At 40.4% G+C, this 27,486-nt stretch overlaps 1 protein-coding gene across 6 annotated transcripts in view; it reads right to left on the bottom strand.

Annotated features, from left to right (window-relative positions):
- Positions 1-27,486, bottom strand: part of galnt1 (UDP-N-acetyl-alpha-D-galactosamine:polypeptide N-acetylgalactosaminyltransferase 1) — a 202,288-nt gene that overhangs the window by 52,381 nt on the left and 122,421 nt on the right. For all 6 annotated transcript variants that reach the window (XM_069195001.1, XM_069195002.1, XM_069195004.1 and 3 more), the window contains one exon: positions 12,799-12,965. In XM_069195001.1, the coding sequence (XP_069051102.1) occupies positions 12,799-12,965 (167 nt within the window). The remainder of the gene's footprint in view (positions 1-12,798; positions 12,966-27,486) is intronic.

Below are 27,486 nucleotides of genomic sequence, written 5' to 3'. Positions count from 1 at the left end.
TCCCTCTCCCTGGACTAAGGGAAAAGAGATACCCAGCTTATCCTCAATCATCCTGGGTGAGCAAAACAACCAGACCATCTATTAATAACACCATCACTCATCCATCTGTCATGAGTTATTTCACTCACGATCAATTAAAGTCTTTTAAATTCTGAATAGAAATACAGTAAATGTATACAGAAATGAATTTTGGACAGAACACAGAGGTGCTTCTATCACATATACACTCAAAAAGGGTGTTAAACAATTCGACCTAACTTAGCTCAGGATGACCATTGACTGAGGTTTTCGGGAAAGAAGATTCATGAGGATTTTGATGACTTTTAATATCTCCTCTTCGTACGTATTAAATCTGAACCCTCGGACATCATATGCTCCTTAGCAAATCACCTGTAATGGCTACATGGACACACAATTCTCACTATATTCAGCATAACTGCACTACTTGTATATATTGCATACACCATGGAGACATAACAGCTCTACTCACATTGAGTTGTATTCAATTTAAAAAATGTAACCTCAATATTGTGATTTTTGTGTTTTTGTGATTTTTGTGATTCTCGTAATTTTTGTGAGCTTTCAGAAAAAGACATTTCATTGCCAGCAACTACTGCTGCACGCCATACTGTTGTGCATTTGATAAATAAACTTTGATTTGATTTTTGATTTGATTTGATGTGTCTTAGTCAATTTTCCCGTTTGCAATTTTTTAATAGCAAATGTACATTTTTAACTATCCAGTGTGAATCTGCGAGGGTCAGAAACCAAGAGGGTTCCTCCCCTTGCACAAGATGGCGGCGCTCATATCACAGATGATTTGACAGGACCCCAGGAATCACTGGAGCAGGATCAGCTGCTAGAATCTGTGCCTCTTTTGTGGACCTGCACAAAGCCGCATCACAACAGTTATCCCTTGCTATGTGCCGATTCACTTTACGAGATTTCCTTACTGAATTTTCTCTTTCCCATCCAGCTTTGCGCAATTCCCAGTTTTCAGTATCCGCCAGCTCAAGAAGCACCCGTGGGCTGTGAGCGTGCCAACTCGAGATGTGTCCGCAATTTCTCTCACATTCGTAAGTGATCTGCGAGTATTAGCGTAGATTATCTCATTGGACTTTGATAGTTCTTCATATCTAACTGTGCAAAGACGTTCTAGTGACTGGGACAAATAAAGTGACAGTCATTGGTATAATAATAATAAATTAATTCAAATGTGGCCAAAGCATTTGACAAAAGATGAATAGTAATAGCGCTGTTGATTGTTTGGCATGAATGAATGTGCATTTGGTACAATGTACAAAAGTGAGGAAGCTATCCGAGTGAGTGTAAGCAGTGGAACAGAGACGCCACTTAAGATTTTGTACCTGCCACTCAACCTGACCTGGACGGCATCACCACTATAAATGTATGAAATGCATTTAAAAAACTGTCTATACAATATTATTTCTAAAATGTTTTTCTTTACTCTGACATGAATTAGTTTATTATTGGTATAAAATATGTTTAATGAATTTTAATAGGTTGAATTGCAACTAACCCCAAGTTCCCCTAACCCCATTTCTCTGAAAGGTTTTAACTTTTGCAGATGGCAATTGATTACTGTACTAAAGGACCTTTACTGTATAAAATAAAACATCCTGTAGTAATCTATTAACAAAGCTGTACAGAACACTGTATATATACTGTCTTTCAGGCCCTCTCGGACAGTGACTCTGGATATCACGCACGGCACAGCGGTGGAGGGATTAAAGCTGTGCGGTTTCACCGTACACGAACAGCTGCTTTCTGAAGGAAGTGAACGGCGAGGGCTGCTCACTGACAAAGAAGCTGCTGCCCCTGGGGAGGACTGAGCCCAAGCCAGGTCTGTCTTCCCAGCGGCAGGTCCTCCCCCTTGTATGCCGCCCCCTACTGGAATGAGGGAAACGCAGCACCAGCGGTGGCAAACAGGCAAGAGCTGACGCGGCTCACTGGCGAGAGCCAGCTTACTTCAATGGAGGATTTACTTGGATGCCGTGTACATTTTATGTAACTACTCGGGGGCGGTACGGGTGTGCTACCTCACACTGCTGGGGCCCTGGTTCAATTCCTGGGGTGCTTTCGGCTTAGAGTTTTTATTTGTTCTCTGTTTGTGTGGGTTTCCACCAGGTGCTCCAGTTTCCTCCCACAGTCCCAAGACATCCTGGTTAAGTTCACTGACTTATGGGAACACAGGCCATGGCATGAGTGTGTGTGCAGTCTGGGTCTGTCCTGCAAAGGACTGGTGTCCCATCCAGGACATATGGCTCCGAGTGAGGCTTCCCCCTCAACCCTGTACTGGATAAAACTGTTAGAAAATGGATGGATGCAACTGTACTTGTATTGCACTGTGTTGAATAATGATATCCAAGGAAGTGCTCGTACAGTAAGTAACCCCAATAGAAATGCTTTCCAAATAAGTAATGTTATAAGTGCTCTAGTTAACTCTGTTTTTGAAGCTCTGGAATCAGTTAACAGTGCTAATTGAGGTACCGTGGCATACAATGTTTTAATTTCTTATGTGTTAAATCATTATTTTTCACCCTTCCAGCTTTCCAATCCAAGCCAAAAGTTTAATCACTGATGTTTCCTAGCACTGAGAGGGATTAGTGTTTGAAAGCAACATAATGCTGTTTGGCTGCAATCTACCATGTAATCACATTTTACGTGTTTTTATTTAATATAAATAAAAGTTTCCATATTTATTATACAACCATCAATCATTGCAGTCTCTTTGAATTTTTGAAAAAGAAAACATCCAATCAAACCTCTCATCAGAGAAACTCTCTTCTGTGAGTCATGGTTGCAGGTAAATGACAAAATGCATCAAACACAAATCAGCAGGGAGATTAAGTTCAAAGGAAGCAGTGAAACCAATTTGAAATGCAGCTTTTCTTTTCTTTCATTTCAAATCCACATTTTTATTTTCAAAATTAACACAATTCAGATCAGTCTCTAAAGCTCTCTGTCAGACACAGAGGTGTGGATATAGAGGAATCTCATTATGGTTTCCTTCCAAACATGGATGACAACACAGCCATGAGTTGACAAGAGCAAACAGCGATTATTCTTCCGAGAAAACTATGCTCTCTGAATGTGTGTAGTATGATAATGACTTTATTCTATAAAACTTTTATTGAATCTCTTCCAACATTCACTGAAGTAGCCTGGTTTTATAACCTGACTACATGCAATAAAACAGACTGAGCAGGACAGTGAAAGTACTGTAGCAAAAGTATCGTAAAACAACAGATACAGCTGTTAGACATGTATACCAAACTAATAGTGTTGAAGGCCAATATCAGCACTGACTGCCATGACCACCCCTAGTACAGCGAATGTGAGCCCCTTCCATTATAGCATCAAACAGAACTAAGTTATCCTTTATTCCCACAGGTATTAACCTCCTTAATATTGGCAACTGATTGTATTTCAACTTATTTCTGTTTTTTTTTCTAAATTGCAAAGATTACTAAAGATGCTAACTTGCTCTTCTCGTCTTACACATTTACTGTATTTTTCTTATTGGTTAAGGGGTTTAGGTTGTGTTAATTGCATAGTGTATTGTGTTGTGTCTTTCACCTGCCTGGAAAAAAAAAAAATCCCATCTGGGACAATAAAGTAAGTCAGTCCAGTAAACATGGGCTCAGAGTTGAGCCAGTTCACCAGTCTCAAAGTCTGGATCTGCAGCAGTACTTTGATACTTCGAACAGAGCATTGCAGATAGAGGCTTCAACAGAGTGATCAGCAACAATGCTTTTTCATTTTAAGAGCATCCCTGTAGTAACGTTATTTATGACCTCTTCCTATCTTCCTCATCAATTCCATGGCAAGATTATTTTTCCACTGATTCAGGCCTGGAATTGAAGCTTTTGCGCCATCCCACCATCAGTGAGTAAAATTCACTCAAGGCAAGCAGATCTTTCGTCAAAGTCCACCCAGGAGGCCGATTCAAAAGGCTCAGTGACTGAAATGGTATTAACTCACCACATCATCAATCTGTCACCTGCTGCACAGCTGGCACAATACCAGTAATCAATTCGGTTTGGAAAGTGAGGTTAACATGACTTAATTGTGTGTCTGCTTAGCTGGTTCCCTTTTAAGAAAATTCCAGATCTGGAAATAAGAGGCAATCACAACTGCAGTTTTTATTTAAAAATATATTTTTAAAAATGCTTATTATTGGAGAATCTACATTTATTTCTGCTAACCTCCATGAATGCGAAGGTAACAATATCTCCCTTACCACTCAAGATACAAAAAACAATTCAATTCACTGGGCTCTTTTGATTTTGAAGAACTCAATACATTTACCCTTTTCACATTATCCTTGAAAAAGACAATGACCTTTTCTTCTCAACCCTTCCTACTGCAGAGATTGGAGATATCGCGTGAACCCTGCGATAATAGCTTTGTTAAATCTCGGGCAAGCAATGTGGTATTTTCTTTTCAATCTTTGCATTAAAAGAAGAAAATGCCTCCTGTCAAGGCCACAGTAATTAAGAAGAAAACTTTCCGAAGTCTTATAAAGGTTAACATAGAAGATTTATTAATTCTAATTATGCAACTACAGATCTGCTAAGGCTATAGGTATGCTTTTCAGAGTTCAAAAGATTCACCTTGAAACTATACATAGAGATGTGTTCTGCAGAGAGAGATGGTTGAGAATTTTAACAGTCAAAAACTGTACTTCCCAAAACTCATCTTGTGTGCTTAATATTATTTCTTGATGTTGTGCTTAAGTCACCAGAAATATCTTCTAAAACAGCCACTTCCAGGATGAAAGTCCGGCATTAAGAGAGAGATATGACCCCTGTTTTACAAAGCCTTCAGTGCAGTATACTTCACTAGCGGGCTTTGGACTACTGCGCAGCACTAACTCAATTCTCTGTATTTCTGAAAGAAGGTCCTGGAGAAAACTGAACATTGCCAGGAAAGACGTTCTCTCGGCATAACTACTGAGCAAAAGGCAGACAGTAAAACATACGACTGAGAAGATAAAGCACTTTCAATGGTTTGGAGGATTAAAATAAATATGGAACTTTTGTCAAGGAGACAAGTACCACACCTGGTGTGCATTCTTAACAAAGAGGGCTCTCTACTGTATCTGTCCATTTGGTGACTGAAAAGCAGACAGATGATTTACAACACTCACTGATAAAAAGTGGAAAACCCAGTCAGAGAAGGTTTATGGGTTGTTCCTGATGTATAGGAGTCTCATTCACTGAGCTGTCCCACAGGATGAATAGTCCTGTAACAATTCCTTTCAACACAGTAAGTTCATATTTTAATACTGACCTGAAAAGCTCTGAGCCAAACCATTTGACAGTGGCGAGTCATCAATCAAACCAGCTTCCACTTGACAGGAAAAGAGAACTTATCCAATCTTTGATTCAAAAGCAGGCACAGAGCCTCTCCTGCCTCTCATCTCAAGAGGGTTTCTGACATGTCTGAGAAGGAAAAACTGCACTGCGGTTTATAAACCAGCAACATCAGATCAGGACATTAGCGTCAGCAGCCAAGGAACAAGAAAGTCGGGGCTGTTTAGAAAACAATTTGTCAAGAAAATATACTTTGAATTGCCCCCACAGAATGCATACATCCCTGACAGCCCTTGGACTGGCAGGAACTGGGGACAAACGTACACCAACTGACTTGAGGGCAGCTGCTTGAGTGTAGAGATTGTGTGCTGTACCAGGCAACGACACTGAATTTAGAGTCAAATGGACAGTAATGAATTGGTACAAACCACTGCCTTAAAAAAACAATTACATACCGGACCCTGAAATGCAATCGCTTCGAATGAATCATGTCAATGGAAAAAGGCTGGGTCTTGCATAGGTGCACTTATAGCTGACAGCTTACAAGTGGGGATTACAATTCACTCCTTACTGTGTTACACCCTGGGCAACTCCTGGAGGGCAGGCATACACCTTAATCTGCCTTGGTGGGCATTCAAAAACAAGCAGCCACTACCCTGAGGTACTGTATGACTCACTAATACACCTTATGACACTGTGAATGCTCAAAATAAAATCCATAAAATAAATCTTTCTGATTTCAGTCTGCACCAGCAAACTGATTAGTCTAGAAAGTTCTTTACCCTCAAAAACTATGCATGGACTGCCTGTTTTGAACATTTAACTAGAGCATCACACCCGTTCTTCTGTACTCTCAGCTACACACCTGCTGTATGTTTTAATGAGAGAAAAATATTTTCTTGTACTGGCCAAAAATGACAAGCAGGGTGACTGCCGTAGAAAGAGATTTTGTTCAAGAGGTTACTCGAAAGACTGGCTGCATACAGTACAAATGTTAAACTAGCTTGTCTCTCTATTAATTCTTATGAACGCTGAGAAAAACTACAAAACACTGTTGGGACAGAGTCCACCATCAACAAAACTAAACAAAGAGAATAATTTGAGTGATTTAAATCCTTGTTCATGATCCACCTTGAGCCAGCTAATTTAGTTTAAGAAAGATGATAAAGGCTCTTTGAAGGCAGAAACAAAGAAGCATGGCTATGATTTTAACAGTCGCTCTTCTGTCCTACACCTCCACATGCTTATCTAGCCAAGATAAGAGGTGCGGGCTGTCCAACATCACTGTTTAAAATGTTAATACAGTCCCACTTGAACACCAAGAGCCCTTCCAGCATTTCCAGTCACTTTGATCCCTGAATGTAGAAAGAAATCTGACAGCCGGCCCTGATGAGAGCACCTTCACTCAGGACAGCTATTTCTGAGCTGCGACAATGGTTCTGAATTCCTAATGAGGGTCAGCACTGTGAATCACTGCTCACTTCTCCTTCGACACAGGACACTGCACGCCGGGCTGATTCAGTTTATCTCGCTGAACATCACCCTACTCTAGTGTATGTCAGCTTAACTCATGCAAACTCATGATGCAGAAATTCATACCAGACGACCAACTCCCTGGATCCACAAGATGCAAACTTTGTTTTTCCTTCTTCCTACTGTAAAACCAGAGGCGGCCAACCACCTCTGATGTTGGTAAAATCGCAATCCTTTATTCTACTAAATATTAAATAATGCAGGAGGAAGTGGGGTTCAGTGCCATCAAGTGATGTAAGAATATGGACCTCAGGATTCAAGGTCTGGACATGGAAGACTGTTATCTGCCTAAAACCATCACCCGCTCTGTGGTGTTTAATTGTTTAAACTAAAAAACAACAGCTTTAATCAGGCAATAAAGAGATCATCTGGAACAACATGCAAAAGATCTTAGGCTTTTAAGACCCTGATCCGTCTGCTTCCAGTCAGTGATAAAAAGAAGATTGTGTGCTCTTATTCCAGCTGTCATTTCTGAGTGGTCAGTGTTGGCTTTTCTCTCGGGCCCTAGAGTATCTCCTGTGAGAGGTTTCTCCTGAGAGACCCGCATCAGACAATCTGCTTCAGTTCTGATGGCTTTTAGTGGTGCGCATCAAGATACTAGTTTTATAGGTCAAGAAAAAAAGAAAAAAGTAAACTGCAGTGAGCTGTAAGAATGACAATTAAAAGTCTTTTTAAAGCCATATAAATTGCAAAAATAAGAAAGCAGACAATTCTGGAAGACACGAGCGACAACTGAAGCGAGAACACAGTGTCCCAGCAGAACCTTGTGATCCCAGCTTTATTGTTTAAGCCCAGTTTTTCCCTTTTTGTCTCTTATCATGCCCAGACTAATCCAGTTGGAGCTGCTCTTTCCAAAAGCTGTGGAATTCTCATTAACCTCTTTCCCTCCCTGTCACAATCTCCCACCGCAGCTCTCTAAACACCAGGCTGACAGGCAGAAGGACTCAGGCTCAGAGACATCAACTACAGTTCAGCCTCCTAACATGAAGGGCACATATCACTTGATTTGCTTAATTGTTTGATGTCTATATGCACTTCACACATCAGTAAAATCCCTATAAACTCTCTGAAGTTGAACAACAGACCCGTGTCTAATACAGTGCAATTGTCTAAGTAAGCACACACAAACTCCTACACTTGAACACTAAATTCACCTTTAAAGGGGAATGTTACCCATCAGTAAATGCACACATAAGTTAACTAGCAAACAAGATGCTGCCCTAAAACACAAATTACCGTACAAGCAGACTTGTAGCTATAAACTCTGAAGATGTGTGGGAAGAATCGTCTTCGTTTTCATTTGCTTGAAGCTGCCTTAGCAACAGGACGTCAATGATGAGGCAAGGTGCCATTCACAAGGACATTCTACAGGAAGTAATTAACATGAATTTACACACATTGCTCCCAATAGAATGGCTGACAAGCACGATGTCGGTTATGTTCCTACTGCATCTGTCCTGCAAACAGCAACTGCCCTTACTCAACACTCAACTCACTAGTGATCACGAGTTACTGTATTTCTGCCAGCAAATTATCTTTTTTAATTCAAAAACGTGGATTAAAGTTACGCATCCAATGCTTCACTTAAAAGATCATATTGCTGACATTCTATGCCAGTCTGTCCCTTTGTTTATAAAAAAAATCCTACAGTAGCAATGGTACATAAATTCAGAAATCACAAACTCTATCAGCATGTCCAATACAAAAAAACATAACTACACAGATGACTGCAAATTAACATAATCAAAATAATAAATATTGTATGTATCATTTTAATTCAATGCCCTGTATTTCCTAAAATATTAGCTGCATTTATATTTAAAAAGGACAGTTGGCCATTTATTGTGCACCATGAATAAATGTGATTTATAGCTGCTATGATTACATGATCTGCTGACTTAATTTAAATAGTCTCTGAATGTCAAGACCAACATATTGCCTCATCTCACTATACATCACGAGAGAGCAACCCAGCAGGGCCGTAATATTTATTATGCCACATAATGTAACAAGACTCATGTTCTATAACTTTAAATGATCATTATATATCTATCAGGAAGCACTCTCCTCTGAGGGAGAGAGCCAGAGAAAGGCTCAGACATTCTGCTCTTCAGCTTTCAAGTCCAATCAGATTGCGGATGGGGCTCACGTGAAATGAGCAGACTGGCACGACGCCAAATCAATCCGTAATAAAAACCATAACAAGTGACCTATCTAACACAGAAAGAGAGCGGGGGCAGACTTTTTTGGCTCCACTGCTAATGAGGTACAGGGAGGTTAATGTTTCAGCATTTTCAATATTTACCCTCCAAAAAGCAAATAAGTACTTCAGATATGAAGCTGATATGAAACACTATCTGTGCCCACCAATCTGCATGGTGTGCCCTTGACTTCTCTCCTGCGTCTGCTGGGAACACTTCGGCGCTGATGGCCAAGAAGTGCATTCTTCAGATACCAGAAAGCTCCAGTGGACACCAGCTGGGAGACATCCAGTTTCGAGCAATCAGCCAAAACATTATTAGAAAAATAACAAAATAGTTACAAAAAAAATACCCCCTTCTGTCATTCTCTCAATTAACTGCACCACAGCTGAAAGGCTTTTAACTTCTGAACCCAAACTGCATTTAGTTCAATCGTGTACTTTGTGTTAAATCCCTATTCACTTGCTTGAGCTTTTTGCTCCTTCAATCAGCTTAAACATCTGTGTGTGTTTACACTAGAAGCCGACAACACAATAACAAAATTATTGCAAAGGTTCTTTGTGTCCCCAAGCACCAAATGATACGGAATGTTTTCAGCACAAACAGAATTATGGTCTTCGATTTTAACCTCTTCTAAGGTACAGTATGGAGCTTAACTTGTTCTCAACCATGAAATATTTTTTTTAAATGCGTGTTAGATTTGCTCACATATGCAGTCCTTGAAATCTACGTGAAGAATGCTTCATTTTGTAACCGCAACAGTTAATTTTGGAGACACGGGTCACCAAGGGTAAAGTTCATTGAGCACTGGCCAGAGCTGTCATATGACAGGATCACCCGATGAAAAAACACCCTGTACAGTGCAAAACTGTCTAATCATTCCTCAAAGATGAACAGGAATCCCGAACTTCCACTCTGGTCCAGTACTGTTAAGAGAAGGACTTCCTGAAGTACACATAAGACTATGTGCAACAACTGTACCGGAAATGAGCTGGACAGGGACACTTGTGACAGAAATTACCCATCCCCACCTTCACACTGAGGAGTAGTAAGTTGAAAACTCATTTTTAGGAGAAAATGACATCCAAAATAAAGAGAAAGCAGCTATCCCTCCACAATTTCAGACAAGATCAAGGAAATACTTTACCTATTTTATAAATGTCACAAGCAAGGATATATATGGTTTATATTTTTTTATTAAAAACATAAGTAACAAGGGGGAAAAGGTCAGTAAGGGTTCTGTTGGTTGGCTCCCTTCATTCAGTTTTTGGCAAGCTTTTTAATCGTATGCCCACCGAGTTTGGAATCGCCAATTGTGTGTCTGTGTCTCAGCTCTTGGCATCGATTTTTTTACGCATGTGGGGAGCATGAGGAAGAGCAGGCAAGACGCCACTGACCCATCTACTCATTTAGCGACAAGAAAGGTCAGCAGCAACTTCCAGGGGCTCGGCGCCAACTGGAGGAGAGGTGCATCTTTCATTGAGACTACCACAACCTGGGAGTACCACAAAACTGCTGGCTTATCTGTTTTGCCAAGACTAGGTAGGTCAGTCCCCTTTTAAGGCCATAAAGACCCATGGGCAATGGGGGACAAGGGCAACCATTTTCCTCGACCATCTCACACTAGAGCTAGAGGTGATGTGGTCAGCATCACGCTCCGGCCGGCCTATTACCCCTGGAAGGATTAACACCCAGTACTCATTTGGAAAGCAGGCTGAGTGGACCTGGGAGCCGTCTGGAAGGAATTAGAGCTACATCACTTGCCTCAATCTGGGATTGAACGCGGGACCTTCCGGTCAGGAGCTAGACGCCCTTTGCGATCTGAGCTACCACGACTCCCTGTTTTGCCAAGAGTAGAACCAATATCAAGACTATAACAATAATAATACCAGCTCTGCTCCCGACGGCACTGAGCTAATTGAGAACCCGAGAGTGCCACGGCACTCGTGCCCTGGATCACAGAGTTCAATCTGCACTCGGAGCCAGAGTCTTCATCAGCTGAGCAAAGTGCTTTTTAAGTCCCTGAGAAGTAAAACCAGTGGACCTGCTGAGAGAACACTCAGGCCCAGTGCGATCTTTTCACCTCGCACATGGCTAAACAAAAAAAAATACATTCACAACACTGTGTTTAAGGCATTCAACAAAAAAAATTATGATTTTGTTCCTAGGCAATATGCACAAAAATAAGGGATTAGTGTTCTGTGCAAAAAGGCTCCCTTGCAGCTTTCAGCAGTACATAGCATGTAGTACATAGTAGCCAGGTCTCTACTTTTTTAACAGAATCCTGTGCTGCCACAGCTTCCTGATGACAGAGGTCTACAGGGAGCACAAGTCTGCCAGTACAGTTCATTTCAGTGATGAAATCCTCAAAAACAGCACAGTCTTATTTTATACAGAGGTGCAATGCACATTGATTTATCATAGTAGGACCACCCTATAATAGAATTGTTTGAAGTATAGCAGCCTTTTTTTTAAAGAAGTAACATCTTGGCAATCTCTTGCTAGGATGGATAAGTACATAAACTTTGAAGATGAAAAAATAGAAATAAGTTAACAAGATATTATTAATGAATGGATGATCATGTTTCAAATGTACAATATATATTTATCTGTAACAGATCCAAATCAAGTTTTCAGACAAAATGATTGTATCCTCTGGCTCTGAGGAGAAGGGAAGACTCCCTGTCACTAACAGGCAAGATAATTATTAGGTGTAATTCTTACAAGAGGCATTTTAAGTCATTTAATCTTTCAGCAGCAAAACCTATCATTTCACTGTGCAAGGAGTGACAGTGCTCACCAGGAGTCTCTCTTGTTTTCACAATTCACTGCAGCGACTGATCACAGTGGTGTTAGGAACAATTTCACTGGCTGAATAATTTAGTTGGATTTCAATACAGGAAAAAAAGATGCTGGGAACAGGTCTTTCGGTGTGTTGTTACATTTTCACCCACAGAGGACCAAGAGAGTGTCCTATATTCTTTCAAGATGTAGTCATAAACCTTCAAAAGCTCAAGAAGTCAAAAGCTAAATGGTATCTATTTTAACGTTCTTTAGCATCTTTTCAAATTTTTCAAAACATTAAGAATACTTTCAGTAAGTAAATAAAAAAATGAGTCACCTCAAAGCTGAACAGCTTTTCTATAAGAGATCTTTTAACAGGGTCCTCTATGACAGCCTAAATTGTAAAGCTCACCCTTAATTACAGCCCATCTCTCTTCTAAAATCTGAGTTTAAAATATCTGAAAGTAGGCTTGGTTGTATGATATTGTATAAAAGAAAAACTGTAAATCCTTCACCTTTGTCCAAGAATACATATTTGCTCCCACCAGTTCTCGTACTTCCCATATACAGATTTTTTTATTTCTGTGAGGTTTTTAATAACATTTTACATGTTGTAATGGTTGTAGCCCTGAAACCAAGACAATGAAATTTGTTTAGTTGGGGATTCACTCATACTTTGGTATTGAGTACTGTCTGCTTAGAAACTCTCCTATGCTACTGCCACATGGCTGCACCTAAACCTTTTCTCACAGTATTTTTTATTGATTGATTGAATGTTTTTTAAAAAACTGACTTTAATTTGTTTTTGTATTAGCCCAATGTAATTAAAAGCATTAGACAGGGAAGCCCTAGACTACAGTATATAACCCTGCAGACCTGGGTCTCGCAGTACACTAACCACGCCTTTGACTTTCATGGGGTGCCAGAGAGCACAAGCTCACCTCTCTCACTGGCATCGTCCACGAGCACCACTTCCTCCAGGAGGTGGCGAGGTGAGCGGTTGATGACGCTGCGGACGGTGCGCAGCAGGGTGCTCCAGGCCTCGTTGTGAAACACGATCACCACACTCGTGCGAGGAAGGTCATCTGGGTACAGCTTGTTCTTACAACTGTGGAGAAAAGACACGGCAGGGTCACGAGCCTACACCACTTCACAATACATCCATCCCTCGATTTACACGTGCGATTCGCTCCTCGAAAACCATGCTTACGTGGAAAATGTGTAATCTTAAAATGAATCCCAAACAACTTTACAAGAGAACCCTGCATTTCATATCAGAGATTTAGAAAATCACCCAGCACTACTTAGTTTTTACCATAACAAAGCCCTAAATTGTCAACATAAGAACACTAACTCATTCATGATAATTCCCCTATCTATAGTACAGTAGTTCACAAAGTAATAATTATACAGGATGAAGTACAAATAATCATATTTACACAGAATAAATTGTGTAAATATTCCAAGATCACAGACACACTGATGATCTGGGAGGTCACAGTATGAGGATGGTGTTTTCCTTTCGGCTACGGAGGAACCTGCCTTCATTGTGGCAAAAATTTATTTGTAAGTATGAAAAACAGGCATGAAAGTGCCCACTTTATTACAAATGTACAATAGCGCAGAGGGGTGGACCGCACAGACAGGAACAAAATCTAGACATTGTCAACATGTCTGTTCAGATCAGAAAACACAAGGCTGTAAGCTTAACCTATATTTGATATCTGACACTAAATCAAAGAGAGTTTATGACATTTTATAGCTATGCAATGCACACATTAATGTTACTGGAGATGGTGATGTGAGAGTAGTGGTTTGGACTTTGAACTACTTAACTAAGAGCTATGGGGTCAAATCCCAATTGAGAGCACTGCTGCTGTACTTTTGAGCAAAGTACTTCACTGAGATTGCTTCAGTAAAATGCTCAACTGCATAAATGCAAATCTCAATGCCTGAATTATTACATTTAAAAACTATGTTCTTTCACTCTATATTGACAGTATATTTTCAATGACACAACTGCATTCACATACTGTATTCAACTTGACCCTTATTTGAAGAGGTTTTTAAGGTTTCCAGGGCCTTTAAAAGCATTCTTCGGACATGGCTCCTTCCGGTATCTGTCACACTGCTGTAGCAATGTTTGAAATTGTTAGACAGATATTCCTGTGAGCAGAAAAAAGTGCTAACAAGAGATTACTCTTGTCTATTTCCACAGCTAATAACGGCTGGAGACCACAATCATTATCTCTACCTACTCTGTGTGACAGACTAAAGAACTGACATTGTCTGGCAGGCTTGCTTTGTCTGGGTCACAAACTCCCTGCACACGAGCATGAATTCGTCACTCAAACCCTGAACACAGTTGATTCCAGCTGTAAGAATAGTGCAGAACCTTGTGGCCAGAAGGGCCAAGCTGGCAACAAGGAAGAAGGCAAGAGCTGGCCTGCTTCAAATACTGTGTTCAGCTTTTCCTTACAGAGCACATTCAAGCTGTTTTAGAAAAAAATGATGAAGTTAAATACTGTATTCATATAAAAACTCTACACCCAAACTCTACAAAATCAGAAATGTGCAGGTTCCGCCACTTTTTTTAAACATCAGAATTGCTAACATGAGTCAGAAAGGGAATTGCATGTCATCTGATGAAGATCTGGTAGTGCAGATCATTTAATGCCTGGTAATCAGAGACAAATCAAGGCCAAACTAAGCTAATAGAAATTTGACTACATCATATCTGTTTCTGATTTTTCACCCTAATTATCCTGGGAAAGGTACATTATTTAAAGGCTACTGAAGAACTCGCTCACTGTAACACACTATACTGATGTAGCGGCGAGGCTTAATAATAAGGCAGAATTAAGTGTTTCTGAGCTTTCCCAAATTAGGCCTCATTTCTCTGTTCATCTCTGTGGTGCAGCCACAGAGAAACCATTCATGCAAGGTGATTTAAGGTCCAAGGACAGCTCCCAAAGGGGGATGCACTTAGCTAAGCCTGGCTATCATGATCAATGGTCACCCATTGGCGCCTATCTGTCTTGGGAGTGCGAGTTGGACATCTGGACTGCATTACTAAGTGTCAGGACTAAGTGACTCATATCTCACCTTGATCAACCAATCAGGGACTGGTAGGGCCGAGTAACCCACGTGGGACTCTGATGCCCATGGAACTTTCAGCCAATCAATGAGCTGAAGTTCCTCCAGGTAAAAACAGGCAACACAGAGAGCCTGGGAGATTCAGATTCAGACAAGATTCAGATTCAGATTCAGATCCAACAATTCTAAAGGGAATTCAAAGGAGAATTCCAGGAGCAGAAGGCTCCCAAGGGCAGGACATCCTTGCAGCGCGCCTCCTGACCATCCTGAGACTCAGCCCGGACAACCACGGAACGGCCAGTGTGTCCGAGTGCCAGAACTTTCCTTTGTTCTAAGAGTCTAGAGTGGAGGTTGCCAGAGAGGAACCAGCAGCAGGCCTCGTGAACAGGTCGGAACTGTGGACAGCTGAATTGCTATTCAGAACTAGCTCTTCATCAGGAACGAACCGGTCCTCTTCCTGACTTGCTGGGACCCACAGTTATCTTTTCTCCTGTGCACAAACTTTGCTAGTTAAAGCCAACAGTGAGCATCAGCAGCGCACCGTCGCAAGCCGCACAGCACAGCCTGGCACCGAGCCAGAGAGCGCGGATTGGACAGCACAGCCTGCAACTGTTTCTTTGTGCCCGCAGGAGATCTGAATCCCCAGAAATTGGATGAGTATTCAACTTCAATGCATTACAGCTCGAGAATTCAATTGTTATCCCAACCAGTTGATATCAATTTAATTCCTAAGAGTTATGTACTTGTTTTGAGTATCTAATGTAGAAGTTGTAACCAAGTTCATTTATGAAACGGTCTAAATGAATGATATACTGAACGTATGTCCTCTTGATATATGTAACTCTTTGTAACTGATTGAATATATATCTTTTGTATTTTGATAACCCTCTCGATAAGATCTGTTAGGTTTATATGCATATTCTATGTATTAATAAATGTATCCTCGTGTATTAGTACCTGTGTGTGCGCGTTGTTTGAGTTATGTCGCATGGTTGGATTCTAAAGCCATCAAAAGAATCAACTTTGTGATTTACTGCTACAATTAATAATTGTCTCAGTAAATGCCCAAACCCTACAGAACTGGTGCCTTCAGAGAGCCACTTTTCTTACATTATTTGGCGTCCCTGAACCGGTTTTCCCTACACTGAACACCTAGAAAAGTGTTCTCTGTAAAAAACAGAATCACACTTCCTTTACATATGTTCATATATTTTTAGAAGACAGAACAGTCAAGACTGAGTAAGTTTAACTTACTTCTAAAAGTTTTAAGTGACCTCAGTCCCACCTGTTCTACTCTGCTGGCTGAGACTGATCATATGGGTGCCTGAAAGTGCTTAATTCACGTTGATGTGTATCAATACCCAGATGGGATTAAGACAGCGCAACCAAAAAGAAAACTTTCAGATACAACCTGAGCTGGATTTGATCCCAGCCATGTTAAAGATCTGGAGGTTTCAGAGTGTTCGACAGCTCAACCGATCACTGCAGCCTGGGGCTTCCTCAAAGCTTCCTCCCATACTGCACCACGAGAGAGAGAGACACAGAGCCCCATGGGTGACTTACAATCCCCAGCCATGAAGAGACGTCCTTGACTGACCATGTTCTGCAGGCAGATTAGTGAAAAGGCCCTTCAGATGTGTTAATCTGACAGGCTCAGACCCCCGCCTCAGCACATATCTGCTCTTAATTAATTAAAAACTGCCTGTGTCTCAGTCCCAGCTGTGCCTGGCTGCAGATTGAGAAAAAACTTAATTTCTGTAATTAATGAAGCATGACCGTGCGACTCACTATCTATCCACACCTGTCAAGAGCTTCCACTGTATTTGAAAGACGGTATTTCCACACCTTCCGAGAGGCACAGGCAGTCTAGACCTAGGGAACCCTATTGTGGCACAGACTTATTAAAACTGTGAGAGTAGAGCTCTTCAAAAAAAGAGGGAGACTTGTTCAGGAACAGGCCCTCCAACAGCCTCATTTCTGAGAATGGCACTCACTGTTCCAGGTTCTTGTACTGTAGGAGAGAAAGGCAGGCAAGCGGCCTGTTTCTCAAAGCTGATGAAGCAGAAACTCTGCTAACGAGCCGTCATGAGAAGTTCTGAATTCTAAACATGACCGCCTCTTTTCTCTGAGCTTTTCAGCGGTGGTCACCCGCTCTGTTTCCACAGCCTGGTTTTGTGTGTGCTGCAATTCATATGTCACATTTTAACTCTTTATTGTTGCTAAAGGGATGGAAAGCCTCTTCAAATGTTATCATGATGAGGAGAAAAACAAATCTCATTACTATATCTAGAGAATTTTAAAACAATATAGTCAGCAATTAATGGGGTATGAAGAGCACAGAATTCCTAATACTGATTACTTTTGCAAGAAAAGAACAACAGAAAGCTGTTCCTTTGCTTTGATATTTAAAATTGAAAGTAAAAATATGTAAGAAGCAATAAAATTTAATTTATGCTAACCACATCAACAACTGTTTCAATTTTTATGATTTGTCCCAGATTCACATTTATGGACTCTATTCTACCCACACTGACCTACATCCTACATTGACGTCAGTCAGAGAACTACATTTTGTTTAACAAGACTGTATGCCAAATAAAATGCTCAGGAATCCCTGTCACGTAAATATTTTGCGAGTTAGGCCATAAATCACACCCGTATTTCCCGATAAACAAAGCATTTCCAGGAACTGAGTTCAAGATTTAATTTACTTCGGATATAGGCTGTGATGTAGGAGTCTCCTTAAAAACAACAATGACAAAACTTCACCTGTGTTTCATAAAAAGAAAGGATGTTTTTCAGCTCTTAGAAACATGAATATATTTCTAGTTGTACTTGAAATAACACCATCCAACTAGCAAGAAAAATTGAGATAACTGGAGGAGTCGCACACAAAGACCAGTTCACCTGCTGTGTTCTGCCCTAGTTTACTAGCTCTGCTGGATTTTCACAAGGAGGCAAAGGTGAGGCCAACCCCTGGGCTGAAAGAGACAGAGATTCCTATACGTGACAAACAAGGCTAAGCACAGCTCACCACCAAAACGCAGAGAGGCCCAAGCTCACAGCAGGTACCTCAGCTTCTGACTGACATCTTCTAACCAGTATATCATCAAGATATACTGCAAAAAACAGCATCAGGGTTGTAATGCTAATCTGAACTAAATGAATATGTTCTTAGATAAAGTATAGCAGAGTGAGGCACATTCGACAGACATATACAGTACCTGTGCACCAGCCATTAGTTAATGGGAGTATAAAAGTAACACATTAACAGAAGTTGCAAAACAAGAGGGCATGTGGCCCATCCAACCCATTTGGTAGCAAATTGACCTAAGGATCTTATCTAGCTGTTTCTTGAAAGAGGACACAATTATCTGTACTGTTTATTAACTAATTTGCAATCCAAACATACGTATTTTCCTGAATGCCCACGTCTGTAAATTGTGAATGAATCTTGTACAAGGACTTAATCAAAAAGCTTTCTTAAAAATGAAGTACCCAATATCATGTGTTCTGTGTTTGCATGACATATGCATTACTGTTGCTACTAATCAGAAAACAACATGATTAGGCAAGACCTTCGTTTCTGAATCCATGCTGAGTATTCCCTAGTATCTAGTTTTCACATAGCTGGTCCTCTAAATTAATTGTTTCCATAACTTAACATCTAACAGCAGTCAGATTTAGCTTATGCAAACGGCTATACAGCATATCAGTTAAGATAACAATGGGCTATTCCTGGAGTAATCCTGGATATGAATGGATTTCAATAGCTTCAAATCCTGTTGTTGAATGAGTTCACACTGCTACAGTACATGGTGTTCAGTGTACCTAAGAAACAGAATATGGAAACGCAGAGGAAATGCACTTTCTTTCTGATATTACACAGCAATTGGTCATTTTTTGAAGCCTGTCAACCATTAAGACCCCTTTGCAGTCAGTGTGACAGAGATTCATTGACAGAATACTGCACAGAAAACTTAGTAATTGTTATAGTATATCTGGAACAAGGCATTTCAGAAAATAGGACACATGCTAATATTTCCTCAGCTCTTCCTGTTTGCGGCGCTGAGCCTGGCGGATCAGGACACAGTGCCGTTTGATCTGTGGAATTGTTTTCCCTTTCATTTTATTGACAAACAAAGCCCAGGGACTTCTTTTCTGAGAGCTCTGGATAAATTATTAAAAAGGTGGTTCTTGAGAGCTCTTCCTTCTCTCTTCCTTGAAAAAAAGATTTCTTACTCTTGACATTGCTTGTCATTAAACGAGGTAATTGGCATAAATGGATTCCAGGATAATTTATTAGCTTACGTTTTCACATTAATCAAATTTTTGTATTCAGTTCCTCTACTGCACTCCCATCACGTCTGTACACCCCTCATAAAATCTTTTTTGGCAACTGCAAATGCAGAATTCCAATAAAATGTGTTGTAGCCTGAGACATCGGCAGAAATGCAGGACTATGCTCTTCAGAACGCAGTGAGCTGGCAGGTGTGTAACCTTTAGTAACACACATTGCCTCAGGGCTGTATTTTTGATTGAAACTAAATAAAATTCAGTTTCCCAACATCAACAGGTTTTGCGGTTTTGGAGGGTTCAGAGCAATCTTTAATGTGAAGAAGGGCTGTATCATTACAACATCTATAAAATATGGTGAAATGACTACAGTTTGAAAGTGCAGGCAGAAACTAATCAGACTTAAGGCTAATTATCTAAAAATCTTGATTAATTTTATTTTTAGAATAGAATACCTTGGGCGGCAAAATATTTTTTTTTCTTTTGACTTCCAGCAGCTAAGGTAATGCTTTTTAAGGTACAGAGCTGGTGAAGAACACACGCCTTCAGATGGAAAAGTCTTTCAATAAAAAAAAACCTTCATTTAACTGACATATGGAGACTTCATGAACCCCACACATTTCTACAGAGGATTATGTTAAACAGATGTTTAGAAGAAAAAAAAAACAGCACTTTTGTTGTTCATTGCATTTTCCCTAAACATTATTTAACTTGCATTGATTGGTCTTAAAACTTCTCACTTGAAAATCCGATATTAGAACACATACTGCAAGGAAGAGTACAGTTACCCATATCTCGGAGTACCTCTAATTGCCCACTCACAGGATTGTGATTGAACCTGAGTACACAGATAACAGCACTCTAGTCAAGCAGAAGTTATCTAAGCAAAAGAAGTTTGTTCCGCATTCCTACGAGTCCCTGTTTAAGTGTGTTCCAGTAGTTGTCACTATAAACTAGCCCAGTGTCACTTACAGCTAGACACTATTTTAGCCATGGCTTTAAAAATAGAAGCTTTTATACTTGACAAAACCTTGCATTACCTACTGTATCTGATTTGAATGGTAATGTGCTGTTTTTCAACACAGGAAACTTCATTAAGAATCAGACCTTGAGCTATAACAATAGCAACACTTTATCACTGTCTGCTGAAGTATCTTGAACAGAACATTAAAAAGAAGGACTCCCATGGGATGCTGCAGTAATGCTGTGGATGATCTATTCAAAGTTGTGTTGCAGTTGCATGCACTGCTTGCTCCCTGTTAAGTGTTTTCCAGAGTTCTAGTATAAAAACAAAATGCAGCCAAGAGGAACACAGTTCCTTGGCAGTATAACTGGGGCAGTGTTCCCTCACACACTGACTAAAGGACTAAAGGCAAGAGGTTTTCTCACTTTCTGGGACAGTTAAGTCCTAGTGAAGAAACACACCACTTACACTAGGAATGTGTGCTTTTCTTCAATTCATTCATAGTTCCAAACACACTGTGTTCAGCCTTGGTAGTACAAGTAGAACACCCTTTATTAAGAGATTCTTATATCCCTATCCTGCTTGGAGGGCTGCATGGGGCTTTAGGTAAACTGCTTTAAACTAGTGCTCTGCTTTATGGATGCTCTCTGGACAACAGGAACAGACTATTATCCCTGAGATTGAATCACAAAATAACACACAATCTACCAGGAGAAAACTCACTCTGATCTCTGGACTACCACGAAATAAGGATACAGACAGAAGAATGAAGTCTTATTAAGTAAATATTTGGGAGAGAAATGTCAGGTTTAGAGCAAGATTGTATACTTCAGAAATAAAAAAACTAATGAAGGAGAGAGCTCAGGCTGGTGCTAAGTGGTTGCCAGGCAGTAGGATGTGGAAGATGTCCAAATACAGTGAGAAGTGACCAAATCCACAGTGTCAACAATTCGCTCTCCTCTGCCAAACACCACCTTTACAAACAGTTCACCTTCCATTGTAATCCTAAATAGCCACATGCTATGCAAAGACTGAGCTGCTTTAAACTACACAGAAAAGCATTATCTTATTTTAACTGTAATGATCTTTACAGATGTGCCCAAAGGCGATTTCTTAATGTCCAAAAATCACTCTGAAAATGTGCAGATGCCTATTCCCATTAAAAATATTATTTTAGTGCGTGTCTAAGCACATTATGATAGATTTAATCAATGATAGCTGCCTGCATTGCAGCTAAATATACTCACTAAAAGCAATCCTTCACCAAACTTTCTGATGAATGTCTCCATTTTACAGAATAAGCCTTTGCAGAAAACGAGTCTCGTTCAAAAGCAAATGGAGCAGTTGAAAGCGTCTTTTTGCTACCCAAAATGGCATTGTATTTGAATAAAAAGTCTTAGGACTAAATTTAATTTGGCCATACTTTAAAAAAGGCAAGCAGTTACATTTGTACACCATGTTTTTCCCCGTTCATGGACTTGTCTGGACAGGGAGTGTCATCTTCCCATGGGACTGTGGTTCATGTCCTTCCAGTGGCAGCACCAACTGGCCCACTCAAACTGACTGAACTGGCACCAGAAGTCTTGCTGGGAAGTGCGCTTTTGACTAAGTTTTCTGGCAGGGATTTTGTGAGTGAAGTGCACTTCAAAAAATAATTAAAAATATGTTTCTCTGGCAGGAGAATTAAAGACAATGAGAGCCCTGTCACACACAAGGCCGTTTCCCTTCTCCTTCCTGTTTGTCGGTGCTTGTCCGCAGGACCGAACGCTGGAAAGGAAAGACTCCTCTTTCCCCAGGGTCAGTGAGAGGTGGAATATGATTTTCCAGTCTCTGACCGATACCTACTGTACATTCACTCGGTCGTGAACGCACGACACTTCATCTGGCAATGCAGGCTCGTGTTGAGCTAATACAGGCCGCCTTTGCTCTTACAGGAGCAAAAACATCATAAGAATATGTCAGCAGTAAAACCTTTGAAAGCAGAAATATAACAGGTTGTACTTGCATGGCCAATTTATACTTCTCATCTGCATTCAGTTGCAACTAAAAAGTCTAAGCAGTTCGGAAGTCTGATGGGTTTAATTTCCATGGAATATCAATCAGCATGAGAAAGAAAGGACGATATAGACCTTTACCCAGATGATTATCTGTTTTGGCCCATTCCCAGGACTGAATGGCAGATATGAATTGGGGTATTAAGGTAGGGATTTAATAAAGCTGTGAGAAGAAGCTATTTTGTTGTCTGTTGCCAGTAGCACTCTCAATATTTCAGTAACATAAAAAAACACAACTGCTACACCTTAAGGAGCGGAGGGAAAAATGAGAAAAAGAGGATGGGAGACAAATCCAGATGGTGCCTTTCACCGCAGTGACTGAATTTTTAATTTCACAGCTGTCCGCATATGTGCTTGGCCACCTCCGACAGCGACTCTCTGATCATGTTCAGGAGATTAAACAAGCGAACCAGGGACTGAGCTGCCTGATAGACTCCAGGTCCCCAGTGACACACCTCTCATCCACACAGGCACACGGCTCACCAGAGCGCCAAGATAAACAGACAGGTCTCCTCTCCTCCTGGATTATGTCTTCTCAGTCCATCTGTGTCTGACAGCCTGACAGATTCTGTTACAGTACATCGAGAGTTTTTGTGGTAAATCGCAAAGGTAAATTAAGATGGCACATTCTATTTATAACGACTGGATTTGTGAAAGGGACAATCTATAACATCCTAGAGTGTTATACCCTATTATTTCTGCTTCTGCTCTCTAGAATATTCTTGAATGTAACAACTGATAAAAATGAGAGGAGGCCATTTAGAGCCATATCTAACCTGTTAGGCCGTTAATTGATCCAAGGAACCGATCCAGCTGTTTCTTGTAGGAAATCAGGGCATCAGCTTCAGCAACATGGCTGGGTAGGTTATTTACCCAAATCAATCTTTGAGTATGGAACAAGGGTATCCTGTTTCCTGTTTTACATGCATTCCGACTTCATTTCCACTTGCGTCCTCTGGATTCGAACATCTGTGTTGATTCTGAAGAAGTCCAGAGTGTTGACTTTGTGGATTTGCCTTTAAGGATCCTGAGTAGGCAGATCAGGTATGCTTACAGTCCTCTCTGTCCTCGGAGCAAAGCAGGAATTCTTCGAGACTGGGATTCCTCCTCTGAGGCAGAGCTCTCGACTGTGCCTGTACTGCACTGCTCAGCAGATTTCACTGGAATGCGCGAAGAGCACTTTGTCTTCCCCTTGTGGGGTTGGAGAGCAGCATCCTGTGGTCCTTTCTCCAGGGGGTGGGGCAGCGGATGAGCATGGCAGGCGATAAAGTGAGTGATGCTGGGTGGAAACGTGTTAGCGAGGTGGGCGAGGTGGGCACAGACAGGATGAGAGAGTGAGGGCCAGTCTGCCTATAAGAAATTATTACAGTATAAGGAAGGATGTGATTCACCTTGCTTCAAATGCAGTCCAAGTGAAGGACACCAATAAACCTTCACATTTCCATTGGTTTGTAGAGTGGAATTAGGATGTGACTTTACGTGCTTGACTTGAGGAGCAAAATGGGAACAAAAATGTGATGCAAAAACAGTCTATTGCAAGGCTATAACATAACAGCACTGTAAGCTGCAGACCTCTTTCATCTCCCCTCAGTGTAGTGCACAATAATCCCTCCAATACATTACAAACTGGGCTGCGTGAACTGAATAGCTCTTGACCAGGACAAAAACAATGTTAAAGCAGTGAGACTGACATTACGGAGCTGCTGAAAAGGAGTCAGGGCGCATAACCAGAGAGCGAATTTTGATTCACTGCACATCTCAGATCCACTTTGCCAAGCATTAAAAGCCTAATTCTGCATCTTGTTCTGTTCAGCCTATTAGTGAAGGCTGTATACCTTCTCAAATGACACTGGTATCAGGAAGTGTGCAGGCTGATTATGGTAATAGGATATTGGGACAACAAAGATGCCCTTTAGGAAAAGCTAAAGCACAAAAGCACAGTGACAAAGCAACATACTTTGTTTATATAACATCAGGCTTTTTTCTAGACTTGGGAGCCACAGATGCTATGCAGCGAGTCAAACATCAGAAAGATGAAACGATCGATTTGTGAGCAGGAATAATCTCTCCCTACTTCTGATCTGCAGGCATCACATGGAAAAGATACCCAAGGCAAACTTCAAGGAGCGAGAAAATAAAAAAAAATCCAATTAGGAACTAATTGAAAACCAAATGGAAATATCTAATTACACAGGGACATGCTTAATCTTCAATGCATTCCTGATAGCCAGCACTTGTCACTTTCAGTGTTTGCTATGCAGGATTTGTCAGTCTTCAAACATATTGGTATGGAGGCCGCATCTGCTGTGTGCTCTTTAGCTAATGATCAGACAGAAGATTGTTTCATTCACCTTGTTTAATTAAAAAAAGAAAACAAACAGGAAATGTTTACACGCCTCGCTGATAAGCCCATTTGAACTTATATTTCAAAGCATCCCAAGTCAACATTTCATTACTACTCAGTGATTAAATCTACAGTCACCTTTGGAATTATATTTGAAGTACGGAAAAAGGACTTATAAAAGCAATGAAAAAGACCCCCCAAGATCACAAGCTCAGTTTCAAGATGTGCCACTAGTAGGCTTTGCACTGCAGCTTAGCTGACCTTCAGTAAGTGATGTGTGGGAACTGCATAGTCCATGTCTGCAGGGGGAGCTGCCTAGCCTACAGTGCCATATAGGTTGTGCAGGTGGCTGGGCTTTTCTTGAAGGGCCCTTTCACCACTTCATATTAAGTGACAGGCCATAATCATAAAACAACAGCTTAGTTTAGAACTGTTTTTCATTTTCTTTTTGTAGAGCTGCAAATATATTGAGAATGTTAATTTAAGAGACCATTTTGGCACAAGGCTTAAAACTTTCTTGTTTGATTTTTCCTTTTTTTTAAGGTCCCAGAAACTGAGCACAACGGTCAACTCTGAGGATGCTCAGAAAGGAAGAGAATGATCGATGAACTCTGAGAATGTTTTAAATGTATTAAAGTGGCAGTAGGGACACTGAGAGGTTTCTTTATATTTCAAGCATAAACATATGTATTTATGCAATTCCATACAAAAACACTGATGCCAAAGTGACAGCTTGCTTGCAAAAACGGTGTCTGCTATAAGTATGCACATATCAAAACATTAGACAACTGAATCATTTCATTATATAGGATTTTTTTTAAATGTAGTTTTTCAGAAGATACTACCTATCGCCTAACTGAATTTTTTTTTCAAAAAGCCATTAAATATCAATGCAACCAGTACTACAATAGAAACAGCAACATATCTCTCCAGCATAAATACATTATACTGTCAACTCACCCGACCTCTTAAGGCTTCTGTTTGCAATGCTGTGCTTCAGGGTTTCAGGCTGGAACAGTTAAGCACACTGACTGACATCTGAAATTCAAAGGTTCAGACCGCAGGCCTGCAGTACTGTTCAAATGTCCCCTGACAAAGCAGCCTTTCAAAGTAAACATTAAATAAAAATAAAGGTACAAGACTGATGTTAGACATTCAGTCAAAAACAACTGCATCTTAACAAGCTTGTTCTCCTTTAATGAGAGCAGTGTGACTGATGTGAAAAACATTACACCTGGCAAATGTATTTAACTGGCTTAAAAAGGAAAGTTTTACATAAACTAGGCTTCTTGTGGGTTATGTATTCACCTGCATATCAAAGCTATTTTCATTTACTTATCAGTAATTCAGTCACACTTTAGAATAAGACCTTGTGGAGTTTTACAGAAGACTGTGCAATACAGCAGGCTGACATTCATTAGATTAAGGCTGACAGGTTTACAAAGCTGACCTCGGTACACAAAACAGCTATGGCTGGAAATGCATAGGCTCCAATACATATTTAATATGGCAACTTTATTGCAACTATTCTGCATCTCCATAACTACCAGAAATTATCTTTCTAAATTATATGAGGAAGGTTAAAGGAAAGGAATAAATAATATGAAACTAAGTCAAGGACCTAGAAACATGATGGCACATCCTTATTTTATGGAAATATTCTTGTAGATTTGTTTTCTCCCAGTTGCTGCCATTTTGAATATTTATATGCCAGAGAAACTTAAAAGGCACAATATCTCAGAGAACTAAACTGAACAATATTCTAGCATGTGTGCGGGTCACAGATTATGAACGATATGACTAATGTTGTAAATGACAATATTCCCATTTGATCACTGTTGCAATTAATCGTCACTGCAATATTGTCATTTCTATCGAGGCAATGAATAACCAACTTAAGGGCTGTACTGAAAATTAAAATGTTGAAATATGCTTCAACCAATAAAAAATATATTATAGGTCAAACATTTTTTTGTTTTGTGGATAAAACTTGTTAATCGCTTAAACATTTATTATTATTAATTATTTAAAAAAATTGGATCACAGACTGACTGTGTGACCAAATATATTAGCCTTTCTGCAACAGAGATACAGTAAGAACAGTGCCCACAGACCGACTGTTTTAATTTTTTTTTTCCAGCAGAAATTTTGGACTCTACTGTTATATACACTTAATATTTAAATTCTGCAGGCTATAAGTAAGAGCTGAATAGTAATATTACCTGTGTGGTAGATTATTGTGGCACATTGACAGAGCTGGATTCTAAGAAAGCTGAATCATGTTGGAGCTGAGAGGTGAGAAGAGGCCGTACACTGTCAGGGTAAACAGCTCACATCACAGGTTTAGTCTAGTACAGTGCACACTACACTACAGGCTTCAAGTCAGACCACCTTGATTTGGATTTCCAGGAGGAGCAGTGTAAAAGCTTGTACTTTATCACTCCATCACGTTTTCTAATCCAAACCAGGGTGCCTGCATTGGTTTATCTTCCCCTTGGCACTCCCTATCATCCCAGAAACAGTTCACCAATTGATTAATGTGCTTACTCAACACGAAGAATTTGTATATTCACTTCAATGCTAAGTCCTCTGAGGAAATCCAAATGCATGGAGTACATACACCCTGTGTATGTCTGCATACTGGCACACACAGTCACCATGATGACAGTACCAAAAGATTTTGGGGGGAAAAAAGGTAAGAGGTTAAATATTGATACAGTAAAACCCAGTGCTTCACAGAAGAAACCACATGCTTGGGGCCAGCTACAGTACATTGCTGACAGTGGCTGATCATGTGTGTCTCATGGGAAAATAGCAAGACTACACTTCCACACCGCCTGAGTGCTTTTTCATGAAGACACGATCCGGAGGTCAG

This window comes from Lepisosteus oculatus, chromosome 10 (assembly GCF_040954835.1).
Source record: "Lepisosteus oculatus isolate fLepOcu1 chromosome 10, fLepOcu1.hap2, whole genome shotgun sequence".
NCBI classification, from domain to species: Eukaryota; Metazoa; Chordata; class Actinopteri; order Semionotiformes; family Lepisosteidae; genus Lepisosteus; species Lepisosteus oculatus.
This window is presented reverse-complemented; position numbering and strand designations above follow the sequence as displayed.